General features: G+C 54.9%; 2 protein-coding genes across 2 annotated transcripts in view; one reads left to right on the top strand and one right to left on the bottom strand.

Annotated features, from left to right (window-relative positions):
• Mpst (mercaptopyruvate sulfurtransferase) overlaps positions 1-3,002 on the top strand; it is a 6,954-nt gene extending 3,952 nt beyond the window's left edge. Inside the window, exons 2-3 of the mRNA XM_015482569.2 lie at positions 1-221; positions 2,403-3,002. Of these exons, the coding sequence (XP_015338055.1) occupies positions 1-221; positions 2,403-2,701 (520 nt within the window). The 3' untranslated portion in view covers positions 2,702-3,002. The remainder of the gene's footprint in view (positions 222-2,402) is intronic.
• Positions 2,811-14,712, bottom strand: part of Tmprss6 (transmembrane serine protease 6) — a 56,344-nt gene continuing 44,442 nt past the window's right edge. Inside the window, exons 17-18 of the mRNA XM_048807989.1 lie at positions 9,578-9,624; positions 2,811-2,896 (exon numbers count right to left, since the gene is read on the bottom strand). Coding sequence (XP_048663946.1) covers positions 2,811-2,896; positions 9,578-9,624 — 133 coding nt within the window. The remainder of the gene's footprint in view (positions 2,897-9,577; positions 9,625-14,712) is intronic.

Below are 14,712 nucleotides of genomic sequence, written 5' to 3'. Positions count from 1 at the left end.
GTCGCTGCTCGACGGCGGCCTCCGAAACTGGCTGCGCCAGAGCCTCCCACTCAGCTCGGGCAAGAGCCGCCCCGCGCCCGCCGAGTTCCATGCCCAGCTCGACCCCGCCTTCGTCAAGACCTACGAGGACATCAAGGACAACCTGGAGTCCCGGCACTTCCAGGTGGTGGACGCCCGCGCCGCCGGCCGCTTCCGCGGAACCGAGCCTGAGCCCCGAGACGGTAACTTAAAGGGGCCGGGAGGTGGCCTGGGGCTGGGGCTGGGGCAGGGCTGGCCTGCGCCCTGGCGCTTCCTGGCCCTGCCCTCCCTTTCGGGCTGAGGGCACCTTCCTCTCTAAGCCTCACTGTCCCCTTCTGGGCATCGGGCAATGGCCACCCCAAGCACGTGGGGACCCAGGGTGAGAACCCCAGCGCTCCCACCCCAGTGCTGTGTGTGGCATCAGTGGGGGGAGTGGGGGACAGTCCCCAGTTTGGTAAACAAACCGAGGGATGAGTCCCCGGCAGGTCCTTCTCGCAGCCCCTGCGATGATGGATGGAGGAGGAAGTCGGGCCAGAGCAGGAAGGGCTTCTCCCAGAGGGATGATGCTTGCAGAAGGGCGGTGGAGAGGACACCAACAGGGTGGCTGTCAGCTGGATTTCCCAGGGCACCATTTTTGAACCTACGTGAATGCCAGTTTCATATGGTTCACCTGAGAAGGGCACCACCTGGGTCCTGCTGCATCCCCAGCCCACCTGGATTCAGAGCCCACCTCAGATTGCCCTGGCTGTGTGACATCCGCAGGTCACCCAATCTCTCTGAACCTCAGCCCCTGCTCGTGTGCACTGTGAGCCGTAACTGGGGACATAAAGAGTGCAGTGAGAGTCTAAAGAGAGCAAGTGTGTAAAGCACTCTGCTCTGATTTGCACACCCAGATAAGCTGCAGGGGACAGGAAGTGATGTGATTAACGTGTACTTGTCTGGCCATAGTGTTTTTTGTTGTTGTTATTGTTGTTGTTGCTGTTGTTTTTTAAAGAGAGAGAGAGAGAGAGAGGATTTTAAAATATTTTTTATTTTTCGGTGGACACATCTTTTTATTTCATTTATTTTTTATGTGGTGCTGAGGATCAAACCCAGCACCCTGCACATGCCATGTGAGCGCGCTACCACTTGAGCCACATCCCCAGCCCCGCCATGGTGTTTTTCAGAGGTGGTTAGCATGTCCCTCATCCATCCGCCCATCCATGGGTGACAGCTAACGGTACACACTTGGTGGGCTTGTTGACGGCTGAGTCAAGCTAACAGGTGTGAAGCCAGCTCCTGTCCAAATCAGTGGGGACTGTCCCTGCCATGCCATCCCTGCCGAAGGGCCCAGGTTGGGCCAAGTGCACCTGTAGTCTCCACATCAGTCCAGCAGGGCGGGTGCTCTTTGCTGGGTGGCCTGCTGGGTGTGGGAAGCCCTGACTGTGGTTGGCACCCTGGCTCGACAGCCTGCTCTTCGCCCCTCTAGGCTGGCTGGGTGATGCCCCTGACTGAGCCCCGCGTCTGCATCTGTTCACTAGGGATGCATGGTCCCTTCCAGGGATCGGGACAGGGGTAGGTCAGCAGCTCCCCCTAGGTTGTTACCCCTGCGTGACACAGAAGCTGCCCCAGAGCTTTGCCCTGGAGTCTGAACCGCCCAGATTGAGCACTGGCTGTGCGGGTCCCTTTTGTTGTGAGCCCCACCACCCAGCCCCCATTCCTGGCTGAGCCCTGCTCCCTTTGCGAGCTTCCAGCCTCCCTCTGGGCAGTGTGGCTGCTGCTCAGTAGCCCCAGCTCTGGATGGCACCAGCTTAAGCCTTCTCTGCCCATGACAGTGACGAGCCAGGGCAGGCGAGACTTTGTGCCTTATTCTCCTCCTTTACAAAAGGGGAGGTGACGGTTGGTTTCCATGGAGGATTAAGGGAATAATGCCATGAGGGGCTCCTGAGAGAGCGTTCAGCAATGTCCACTCTGGCGCCCCCCACGCCGCTGTAGGACTTGTCATGATGCCCAGCTGCCCAGCTGTTGCCTGTCTGTCCTGCCAGATCCAGACCCCTTGCCTGCAAGTGCTACAGGTTCTAGCTGGACAGAGGTCATACTGAGGGCTCTGGGGCTCCCAGGTGCACATCAGGAAGCCTGGGGCTCGCTGTGGCCCTGGGGGGAGCCCATTTTTAAGGGTCAAACTCCAGACAGCAGTTTGCTAGATGCACTGATCCCCAGCGTCACTGTCTGCAGAATGGGGCAAACTCTTGGGTGCTGAGCTTCGTGTTGTGAGGATCCCGTGAGATGGTACAGGACAGGGCTTGGCATCTGCTTGCCTGGGAGCCTCGACGTGCAGCCTTACACACGGGGTGCCGTTCACACCACCTTCCATGTCTTCTCTCCTCCCCGCTCTCCTGCCACAGGCATCGAGCCCGGCCACATCCCCAGCACGGTGAACATCCCCTTCACGGAATTCCTGACTCAGGAGGGCCTGGAGAAGAGCCCCGAGGAGATCAGCCGCCTGTTCCAAGAGAAAAAGGTGGACCTTTCCAAACCACTGGTGGCCACCTGTGGCTCTGGCGTCACGGCCTGCCATGTGGCACTGGGGGCCTACCTCTGTGGCAAGCCCGATGTGCCCATCTACGATGGCTCCTGGGTAGAGTGGTACATGCGTGCCCAGCCAGAAGAAATCATCTCCGAGGGCCAGGGGAAGACCCACTGAGGCTGGGCAGGATGGACACCGGCCAGCTCAGGCGACGCCTGACCACCAGCAGTGCCCAGCCGGGTTGCTCTGACTCTGCTTTGCCTGAAACAGTGTTTCCTCATCCAGCTCAGGTGGCATTCAGGGTGACATCAGAGACCAGGAATTCCATTGACTCAAGGGCTCCCAATGGAGGTGGGGGTGCCGGCAGAGGCACTGGGGAGGGGGCCAGAACCCTGAACCGCCCCCCACCCTGGTGCTGAGCTGGGCCCCGCCTCCCTTCTGTCTTACTATTGAGGAAATAAAACAGCCAAGCACTGTCGCTTGGGGCTGCCTGGGTGCCGAGTCCCGCGTGCTCAGCAAAGGTCGCTCCACAGGGCCCCAGGGTCTCCGGGTCCTGCCTGTGATCCATGCTGGGACTTCAGAGCTCTCCATTCCTGTGACCAGAATGCCCCCTGGCAAACACTCCTGCAGCCCAATGGTCCTGGGGGTCTCTCTCTGACTTTTGGACTGTTTAAGGTGAATTTCTTTGTGACATGTTGGGGTCCCACCCAAGCCCCCCCCCCGTGCTCAGGTATACAGGGCACCTGACTCAACAGAGAGAGGTGTCCACAGCTCAGCAGGAGGCTGTCCCAGCCCAGCCGGAATGTTCTGGGGAGAGGCTGAGTTTGGCCAGTGGGGAACCTGGTACAAACTCTGGGGAGTGGCTCTTGCAGGCTGGTCCCTGGGTGGGGACTAGCTGGGTGGGGCAGCCAGAGGAGAGGGCGTCCTTTTTGCTCTGGGAGACTCTGCTGCCCGCTGCTCCAGGCTCCGCCCTCTGGGTTTAATCTCTGTGTAGAGCGGGGTGCAGGCATCTGAGAAGACCCCTGTCCCCCTGCCAGGACCTGGGCCACCTCTCCCCATCTTCCCAGGCCCCAGATGGCATCTCAGTAGCAAAACACAGGCCATGTCAGTCATTCTTAGGGAAACCTTGGAAGTGACCTTGTCTGTTTCTTTCTCCGGAAACAAAACCAGAGAGAGGCACTGCCTTCCCAAGACGCATTTACAAGAGAGCCTGGGCCAGGTCCGGGGCTCCTGGCTCCGAATGCATTCATCTTTTGCCTGACTTCACCCTCCCTTCAACTTCCCTCTGGTGCTGAATCAGTTCCCAAGTTCACAGGGACAGAGAGGCACTGAGCCAACAGCACAGAAGCTTGGTTCTATGACTGAGACATTCAAAGGAGGTCCTGCCTCTCTGAACCTCAGTCTCTTCATCTGTAAATGGGGAAAATGATACACACCTGTAAAACCAGCAACTTGAGAGGATGAGGCAGGAGGATCACAAGTTCAAGGTTGGCCTTGACAACTTAGTGAGACCCTGTCTCAAAAACTCAAATAGCTGGTGTTGTAGTTCAGTGATGCAGAACCACCAAATTCAATCCCTAGGACTGAAAAATAAAAATAAAAAGGTGGGGGATAATGGCATAATGTCTACCTCACAAGAAGGGAATCCGGACAAGAACTGGCGCTGGGGGGAGAGACCAGTGAGTGCTAGAACTGATTCCCCGCCTTCACAAAGTCTCCAAACCCACTGGAGAGACCAGTGCCTTGTGTCATATTTCCAAGAGAAATGGGAGCCCTGTGGAATGTTTTATTTACAACAGGCTAATTTTACAGGAGAGAAAACAAGCTCGAAGAGGTTGGGTGATGTGACCAGAAGCACACGGTTCAAAGCGGCCCGAGTAGAGCTGCAATTCTGGTGGCTTTCCACATTGGGGGATCTAGAAGCCCATGGAAGAAGTGGGTGCTCCCCCAGCTCCAGGGGGGAGCCTTGAACAGTGGTGTTAAGGCAAGGGGTGTGGGTTAGGCTCCTTCCCCTCACCGGGTCCAAGGAAACCCAAGCTGATCCCAGCAGGGGCTCCTCTCTCCTGGGAAGGTCCCGGAGGGGTCTGAACAGCTTGGCCGCGCTGTTCTGGGGTGCACAGAGCTGCAGCGAAACTGGCAGTTTTCTGGCAGTGCCCCAGGGCCCCGAGCTCAGTCCTGCCGCCTGCGCCCTGAACTCCTGGAATAATGAACCCCCCTACAGCCCCACCCCCAGTGTTGTCTAGGCAGAAACTGGCAAAGGGGCAAAGGGGATGAGGACATTTTTGTCCAGTTGGCAAATATTTGCTGAGCTCCCGTCTGCGTCAGGGACGCCTGGAAGTGCGTTTTCCGACCTTGTCTCCCCAGCTGCGCTGGACGCTGCCCTCCCTGGATCTGCGCCTCCAGGAGGGGATCAGGGTCCAAAGCCCCGGCCACGCAGCAGGCGGAGTGGCCAGTGGACCAGGAGAGCTGGCTCCGCAGCTGTGCAATCAGCTTCGCAGCTGCCTCCAGAGGCTGGGGGTGTGACAGTGAAGCCCTAGACATGTGTCTCCTGCAGGAAGGACCCCAGCTATAGCAGCACCAGGAAGCTCTATCATCTGGAGCTCCTGGAGAATGAGTCGTTCCCGGAGGGCAGAAGTTTCGGGTCAAGGGAAAGCTTTATTATTTTAAGCACCAAAAAGTAACCTATCATCCCCCCAGGGGTGGGCTCCCTGAACCCCGTGGCTTCCTTTCAGGACTTTATTATTGCATGGGGCTGCTCTGTCCTGAACCAAGGGGCCCCAATGGAGGTGGGGTGCCGGCAGAGGCACTGGGGTCCTCAGCCCCCGGAGCCTGCTCGCTGCTTGCCCTTCCCACTTATGCTCTGTGTTCTTGGGGGGCCGCCCTGCTTCTCAGCGGCCAGCGCTCCCTGGTGAGCCAGCCAGTGACTGGCCTGGGCTGGCAGCCACGCACTGCCTCCCGAACCCAGAGCCCTGCACCCAGGCCTCTGACCCTGCTCTTCCCTCTGCCTGTCATCTCCATCTCAGTGTGCCCAACTGCCACCAACAAGTCACCATGCCCAGACCTGGCAGTGGCTCTGCCCTCCTCCCCCATCAACATGGGGCCCGTCGATTCCCACCTCCACCTTGGTCCAGGTCCCCCCAACGCCCACTCCAGACACTTGAAACACGTCCAGCTTCACCCCCACCTCCAGGATCTGGGGGCACCGAGGAGGAGGAGGACAGCCCCCCAAGAGGTGGCATCACACAGACCCCGGTGACCAAGTGCTGAACGGTGTGTGAGAGATGGACACTGAGCACTGGGGGGAGGTGCTTCAGGGTCTGAGAGGCACCTCCGTATGGGGCAGTTATCCCTTGTGTGAATTCCCTGTGTCCCCGACTCCAGGAGGAGAGGTGGCAGGGGACAGCAATCCAAAGAGCAGCCTCCGCTCCCTGGCTGTGGGTGTGGGCAGGTGCCTCGATTTCCTGTCTGTGCAGGAGGGCAATCTGTGGGGTGGCCAGGAAGACAGATGCTCTGCTACAGGCAGAAGGCTGGGTCAGAAACCGCACAGCAAGCTCCCGGTAAATCAAAGTCTGCATTAGCCTGTCGCCTACAAACACAGGCACACACGTGCACACCTTTCTCACGGGTGAGGAGTCAGGCTCCCAGGGCTGATGCCCTCGCCTGGCCAGGTGTGCACTCCCGGGTAGGGTTCCCGGGGACTCTGTGTGAAAGCTGCCATCCTTCTCTTCAAAGAATGCGAGGAGGGAGGCAGGCCCCACCAGGCTCCATAATCAGCCCAGCATGCCACAGACTGCAGAGCGGGGAGCCCCAGAATGAGGTGGGCGGGCCTCTGGGAGGCCCCAGGGGAGCTGGCACCAGGCCTCCTGGGGGGGGCCTCCTGGAGTCCTCTTCTCAGCCTTCCTCCCCCACCAGCCTCCACTCCCAGCCCTTCCCTGTCTCTGAACCCTGAAAGGCTGGAAATCCACCACAAGCCCATTGGAAAAGCAAGTCAGGTTGTGTGGCAGGCTCAGGGAACCTGGGGCTGTTTCCCGAGTGTGTGCAAGGGAGGGACTTTGGCTCTCAGAGACAGGTACCTGCCCAAGCCTTGGGACCAAGGAACTTGTTACTAAAGGTGCTGGGATAACTGATTGGCTTCCAGAAAGAGGTTTGAATCCACGTGTCACACTTTGTAGGACAGAATCCAAATAGAGCAGGAATCTAAATGCAAAAAAATGAACCCAACCAAGTACCAAAAGGAAACACGGGCGAGCCTCTCTGTGGGTGGAAGGCTTTATAACTGACTCCAAACCCAAATACAACAAAATAAACTCTGCACCAACTGACACCACTGCAACACAAACAGTAAACAAAAACCCCTGTTATCCAAAGGAAAAAAAAGAACTAATGATACAGGAGAAAATACTTGCACCTGTATCACAGTCAAAGAAATAATGTCCCGACCAATCAAACACTCAAGAACTGAGGCAGTAGAGCTGCAGTTGGGGCTCAGTGGTGGAGCGCTCGCCTAGCACGTGTGAGGCACTGGATTTGATCTTCAGCACCACGTAAAAATAAATAAAAAACAAAGGTATTGTGTCCACCTACAACTAAAATGTCTTAAAAACTGAGATAATAAAAGATTTAAAAAATCTTATTGAATAATGGCTTCATTACCTGTGAACAAACACACACACACACACACACACACACACACAGATGCTTAAAGCAGCCAGCCCTTAAACAAACAAGAGGCTGTTCAGCACCAGAGAAAAGCATATTTAAATAGCATTCCTCACCTATCAGGATGGCGGAAATGAACACCTGGAAACACACTGCGAGTTGCTGAGGTTTGGGGACACAGGCATGCTCCTATTTGCCGGTGAGCACACAGGTGGGTTCCATCTTTTGGAGGGAAATTTGGCCAGTATGGTGAAACCATGCATGTGCTCACCTTTTGAACCAGCAACGCCCTCTCCTAAGACTTTGCCTCCGTCAGTATGAGAATACTCGTGCTTAATTGTTGGCAAGGATATGGGGGGAAAGGTTCAGTTTCACACTGCTGGTGGGACTGCAAATTGGTGCAACCACTCTGGAAAGCAGTCTGGAGATTCCTCAGAAAACTTGGGATGGATCCACCATTTGACCCAGCTATCTCACTCCTCAGTTTATACCCAAAGGACTTAAAAATCAGCATATTACAGTGACACAGCCACATCAATGTTCACAGCAGCTCAATTCCCAATAGACTATTGGAACCAACATAAGTGCCCTTCAACAGATGAATGGATAAAGAAAATGGGATATATAGACACAATGGAATAGCACTCAGCCATAAAGAAGAATGAAATTATGGCATTTGCCAGTAAATGGATGGAACTGGAGACTATTGTGCTAAGTGAAATAAGCCAGGCCCCCAAAAACCAAAGGCTGAATGTTCTCTCTGGTGTGTGGATGCTGACCCACAACAGCTGGGGCTGGGGGGCAGAGAAAGCATAGAAGTTCCTTAGATTAGACAAAGGGGATGGAAGGGGGGAAGGGAATAGGAAAGACAGTGGAATGAATTGACGTCACTTTCCTGTGTTCATATGTGAATACACCACCAGCGTGACTCCATATCTACTGTCATGTGATCTAAAAGTTAAAAAAATTTTAAAAGAATCCATTAACACTGATGAAAGGGATGCAATCGAGTATAATATAAACAGAACCAAGTGAACTGACTTCTTGGGGTTGGATTGCAAACTCCTCTGAATAGAGGAGACGAATTCACCCTTAACCCCACCCCCACCATCTCCCCATCCAAGTCAGCCTTGAACGTGGAATTCTGATGTTTGGGGTGGTATCTTCAGGCCAAAGACAAAACAAACAAACAAACAAACCTCGGAAAATAAATCTGGAGCTCTGTGGAGAAGGTTTGCTGCAGCGATAGGGTCACCAATATATCAAGGCCACTGGGACCAACACTCCCTGGTGGAGACCATGCCTGCAAGGACTCGGTGCTGGGTGGGAGTCAGAGGGGTCAGGGAGCTCGGGATCTCTGGGGTAGATGGAGAAACAGGAGTGTGTGTGTGTGTGTGTGTGTGTGTGTGTGTGTGTCCCTTTCCTAACTCCACCCTGTTCCCCCGGAGTGCCCCGAAGCAACCACAACCCAGCCCAGCGCTGCCTGGGGCTCAGGTGTTCGTTTTAAGTCGTCATCCTCCAGGAGAAGCACAAGGTGAGCATGGGGGTGTTCTGTTGGTGGTGCTTTTGATCTCTGTGTGTGTGTGTGTGTCTGTGTGTGTGTGTCTGTGTGTGTATCTGTGTATCTGTGTGTGTGTGTGTGTGTGTGTGTGTGGTGCCAGGGATGGAACCCAGGGCCCTGCAGGACCAGAACATGAGGAAGTGCCCGGGTGGGATGGGCCCCCCAGGGTTTCAGTCTGGGAGAGGACGTGGATGTCGCAGGTGACACTACTGAAACATTGGGAATGAACTTCAGGCTGCTAAAAGGACAGAGGTGGCAGTGCCATGTGGTGTGTATTTTATTTACCACAATTTTTTAAAAATATAAAGTATTTTATTTAATAATTTATTTTTAAAAAGGAAATCAGGGCTGGGGACATATCTCAGTGGTGGAGCACTTGCCCAGCAGGCACAAGCCCTGGGTTTGATTTCCTAGCAGGGCCATCAATCAACAGAAGCCACCTTGGAGCGCTTCCACTGACCAAATCTTAGGTGACTGAGTATCAAAATAAATAATAACAGATTGCAGCTCATAAAATTAATAAGAACCCAAGAGTCCATATTGATATAAATGAATGAATGAATGAGAAAGGAAATGCCTTCTTTCCACAGCCTCCACCAGATAAATGCAGAAGGAATGGTGGAAACAGGAAATCACAGTTTGGCATTCTGCATAGTCATGATTATTTCAGGCATGAATAGTCAACGAATACTGAAATTAACGAGGAGATAAATTAGTTTGATGAGAAACAGAATATTAACATAGTCTCACTGCCCCTTTTCATAGGATACTGATTAATTCAAAGGGGAAAAGAATCATCGTACAGCTCAGAAGCCTGACAGACAGCACCTCACCTGGGCAATCCGCCTTCACCTCACAAATAATGGGACCAGCTGACATCAGGTTCTTCCCAATATGGTGCACTGAGAACACAGCACCACTTCTGTGGCATGTCTGGAATCTAGTTCTGAGGACATATCAGGCAATCCCATGTTGAGGGGATTGTCTACAAAACGAAACACGTGTACTCTTTGAAGATGAAAGAGAAAGAAAGAGAAGGTGTTCCAGATGAAGGACCGGACAGCTGAGTGCTTGGGTCCTGGTTGGATCCCCGCTGCTTCTAGTCTTTTCTTCTCTCGTTGCAAAGGACTTTAGCCAGACGAATGCGGATCTGAAGAAATCTATAGATGAGCTAAAGGAACTGTATTGACATTAATTTCCTGGCTTTTATCAATGCACTACAGAGTTATGGAAGAGAGTCCTTGTTTTTCAGAAACCAGGCTGAAGGGTTTGGGAACAAAAGGTCATTAATTCTGTGGTTTTACTAAAAACCAGTTCAGAAAAACAGGAAAGTTTCAGAGAGAGAGAATGAAAAAATAACATTTGGGGAATTTTTTGGATCATTTTTGCAACTTTTCTCTAAGCCTAAAATTATTTCCAAAATTTAAAAAAAGATTTTGTCATTGTTTTGAGGCAGATTTTTCTGGTTTCATTTCAGCCAGAAATGAAAATGCTCGCTGTGTCCACATTCTAAAATAAGGTGCTAGACCATCTAAAACAGTTCTTACAAATGAAGTAGTTAAGGAGTCCTCTCGGAACACTGAGGAAGCTTGTGCCTCCTGTTCTCGGCAGACACAAGAGAGGTGTCCCCAGAAGCAGCTGGGGGGCAGAGGGCTTTCCACGGAGGCAGTTGTTGGAGGCTGCCCCCAGGGGAGACATGGTTGGAGAGCCTCCTCAACCCACAGGCTGATGACAGGGGCTTCAAGGAGCCATCTGCAGACAGGGACATGTGAGTCCTGGACTCTGGGGACTCAGAGGCTGCATGGGCCCCATGCCTGCAGGCCATCTGAGTGTGGTGGCACACACCTGTAATCCCAGGAGTTGGGGAGGCTGAGTTGGGAGGATCATAAGTTTAAGGCCAGCCTCAGCAATTTGGCAAGGCCCTAAGCAACTTAGCAAGACCCTATTTCAAAGTAGACAATAAAAAGGGCTGGGAATGTGGTTCAGTGGTTAAGCACCCCTGGGTTCCATCCCTGGTACAAAAAATTAAAAAGAGCCATCTTAAATCATCGGCAAAGTCACTCCGGAGAACCAAGGATGCCGGGCAGGGAAAAAATTTTTCAGCCCTTCCCTTTTCTCCTACCCTCATCCCAAATCCTGCGAGGGGGGAGTTGAGGCTGTGGAAGGTGGAAGTGGAGAGCTAGGACAACCTGAGGAGTTAGGATTAAAGAAATCACCCTGGGAACTGCTTGGTGCAGCTCCGCCTGATGCAGAGCTAGTGAATGTCTGGCAGCAGGAGCTGGAATCCAGCTGGACAGACCTTAGATTCTGGGTGTCGTGCGATCAAGCTGTGGAATTGCGTTCACTGGAGCCAGAGAGACAGTGGGTGTCGGGAGAGGTTGATAAGAGGCCAGTTGTCACCGCCCCAGTCCTGAAAAGGGAATCAACAGGCGCAAGTAAGACCATCTGGGCTGGTGGATAGGCGGCTGCTGCCCCTCCAGCGTCTCCACTAGGCGAGGGACAGGCCGGTGCGCCCCCTGCTGGCCAAGCTCTGTGATTCCCACACTCGTGGCCCGGTGGAGACCGGTGGGGGAGCCCATTGAGCGCCCTCTGCTGGTTGAAGCGAGCAGCACCCGGGCTCCGGTGGTCCAGCCCGGCCCAGCAGACCCAGCACCACTGTGGCCTGGGCTGCTGTAGCTTACGCAGATGGGAAAAGGCACCATTTGGTGATGTGAACGCCACGTCAGTGGAGTGTGCAGACGCTGTGGATCCTCTTTAAAAGCGCTCAAGAGGGCCTGGGTCTCATTCATATCCAAAACTCTAAAGCCCTGTACTCGAGGCAGGCTTGGGAACGTCCCTTAACACTTGGAGGAAGTGCTAGGTAAGAGCATCGAAAGATCTTGTTACAAACACTCAAGTGAATAAACCAGAGTTTGTCCTCACTGCAAATGATGCTTCTAAGTCCAGAACCTGCACACAGTAGGTGCACAGTCCTAATAGGTTGCATTGACTACATGTAATGGCTCTAAGTATTGATGATCTAAGTACTGCAGATGCCGTACAGTGAGGTTCGACCAAGTTGAGTCCTAACTAACCCGGTGTTGCAGGAAGTTATGGAGCAGAGACTCAAACCCCGGCCCACGGAGCTCTGAAAGGCTGCTGTTAGGCAGCAATGTCTGAGGCAGGTCAAACGCATGCTCTTTGGATACACCGCTCTCCCCTCAGGTGACCCGAAGAGGTGCCTGTTCCAAACCAGCAACACCCACACCAGCCCCCAGGCAGGGACGAGGATGGATGTGACTTGAGGAGCAAAACAAGAAGTGGAGGGGAACCTGAATGTTCTGACATCCTGAACTCGGGCCAGAGAGCTGAGAGCAAAGCCGGCAGGGATGAGTGACATCTCAGCCAGGGAACTGCCAGCAGGTGTGACGCCAGCCACTTAGATGTGGCGATGCAGCCGAGAGGATCGGGAGGTTCAAACCAGGACGAGCAGCCGTGGGCTCAGGTGGCGTTCCCGATGCGCTGGATACATTCTGTGTTCTTTCGGCTCTATTTGGAAGCAGAGTGACTTGCAGATCATTTTAGGTCACGGGGGCTTAGCGTGAGGAAGTGGCAGTCATCCACCTTGGAGCCTGGGTCATTTGAGGGGACCTTTCTCCCTGCCCTCCCCTCCCATCCCAGGAAGGAGGAGGTGGTAGAGTTGGCTCACCCCTGGCCCATGGGGCAGCCTCCAGCTCAGGCACTGGTCTTGACACCAGCAGTGTGGCAGGTCCCTGCCACATGCCCTCATATCTGAAACTCTAAAACCCTGTACTCGAGGCAGGATTGGGTACGAACAGGTACTGTTATTGTTCCCAACTTACAGATGGGGAAACGGAGGTTCAGAGAGGGTAAGTGACTTTCCCAAGGCTACTCAGCTAGGAAGCCAGAAAGCTGGGCTACTGGGTGGCATCCTAGTCTGGGAGCTGTGCCCCTCACCCTAGAAAATGTGTGGTGGGGGGTGCATATGAAAAATGATGGAGCGTGACAGTGCATGGTCACAGACAGGGCTACCTGGAGACCATGTTCCACCCAGCCCTCTCAAACCATCTCCTGAACCAAACCCTCCTGGGGACAGTGACAGCCTCTGGCATCTCCAGCCCCAGGTTTCAGTGTCTGGCACCTATTTGGGGCTCAGCAAACACAGCAATGGCTGAAAGCAGAATCAGTAGGAGGGAAGGGAGGGGTCCTTTTCCACAGGGGGCTGCAGCCCCTCCCAACCTCCACACACACAACCTCCCCCAGGCAATGCCCCCACAGGAGCAGGGCTGTGGTGGCAGCTGCCAGCTCTGTTTAGGGCTCTGGTGTCTTGCACCTGGTTCTTGGCTATGAGGTCCTTTCAGAGGGGAGGCAGGTTTTCCTGTGCCTGCTGGGGCCAGGGAGAGGTGGGCCCCTGAGGGAAGGAGGGGAGTGGGAGGAGCCTTCAGTAGACAAGCCTGGCTTCCTATGGCCCTGGGACCCTGAACTTGACCTTCCCAACTTTCACGCCTCCAGTGGACTGTTTCACACTGACCCACCACTGGTCTCTTGGAGTGCTCTGGTTCCCCCTCCTCCAGACTTTGCTCTTTTCTCTTCCCCCACTGGACCCCCCTTCCCGACCCCTGAGCCCCTCCCTGGGCCCCTCTCTCTGGGACTTTTCACATGCTCTTTGGGGAAGGGGTCTCCTCCACTCCCAAGGCTGCAGACAGTCCCCTGTTCTCAATAGCCCAAGCTGCTCTTCTGAGCATCAATCAGGAACAGTGGCCAGCACCTCCTCCTCCCCCTGCTGGCTCCCCAAACCTCTCTCTCCCCCTATCCTGCCTTCCTCCTTCCTGGAGTCACCTTGACCTGGCTCCAGACCAGAACGAGGGCACTCAGTTCAACTTCTCTTTATCCACCGCTGGGACCTCTCCCAAGGCAGCCTACAAAAGCCAGAATTCAAACTGGCTTTGATCTAGATAGAGCTCTACTCCTCCTCCCTGGGAATCTTTTCCAGAGATCACTGCCACTCACAGCAGACACACAGGAGAGGGGGTTCTCAGTGGTGGCCATGCACCTGGAACTCACCGGGCTGGGCTGGCCTGCCACTCACCAGCTGCGTGAGTCCACGGTCACTTCACCTCTGTGGCTCCATGTGTAAAATGAGCATAGTGATCAAGAGATTAATGAATGATACATATGTGCACCCAAAGCACCTGGCGAACAGAAGGCGCTCGACCAACCTCAAGTCCAACTATGCTGAGCTTGAAGAGCTTCTGCGGAGGGAAGAGCCCACCCTCCACTACTGGAACTGGGCTGGGGGGGTGCGGCTCCGTTGAAGGGCCTTGCTTAGCACGTGGGGGACCCTGGGTCCCACCCCAGTATTCCCCCTACACACACATATTAGGAAGTACGGTAAGTGTCACAGGAATTCCAGGGAGAAGTTTCTTCTGTCAGTTCTTTGAGAGCCGGGACTACACAAAGAAAAAGGCAATAAAAAGGGGAACAAATGGGAGGTTGTTTGCTTGGGGTGTCAATTTTTCCCCAGGGTCCAGGACCTGACATCCCTAAACAGAAATGTGGTCCAAGGACTTCCCGGGGCCTGTGGGCGGGGCGCGGCGGGCCTGTGGGCGGGGCGCGGCGGCCCCGCGGCGCGGACTACAACTCCCGGCAAGCTCTGCGCGGGGCCGCTGGCGCCGAGCGGAGGCTGCAGACCGCGGCGAGCGGTGAGGATGGAGGCCCGGGAGGCAGCGGCGGCGGGGGCGGGCGGTCGCGCCGCGGGGCGGCTGGGGCAAGTGGGTGCGGCTCAACGTGGGGGGCACGGTGTTCCTGACCACCCGGCAGACGCTGTGCCGCGAGCAGAAGTCCTTCCTCAGCCGCCTGTGCCAGGGCGAAGAGCTGCAGTCGGACCGGGTGAGCCCGCGCGCGGGCGGGCTGGGTCCGCGCTCCCCGTCCCCGCTCCCCGGCACCCGCACCCGCACCCGCTTTCCGA

This window comes from Marmota marmota, unplaced genomic scaffold (genome assembly GCF_001458135.2).
Source record: "Marmota marmota marmota unplaced genomic scaffold, marMar, whole genome shotgun sequence".
In the NCBI taxonomy this organism is placed as follows: Eukaryota; Metazoa; Chordata; class Mammalia; order Rodentia; family Sciuridae; genus Marmota; species Marmota marmota.
The sequence above is the reverse complement of the archived record's forward strand: the minus strand, read 5'-3'. Positions and strand labels throughout refer to the sequence as shown.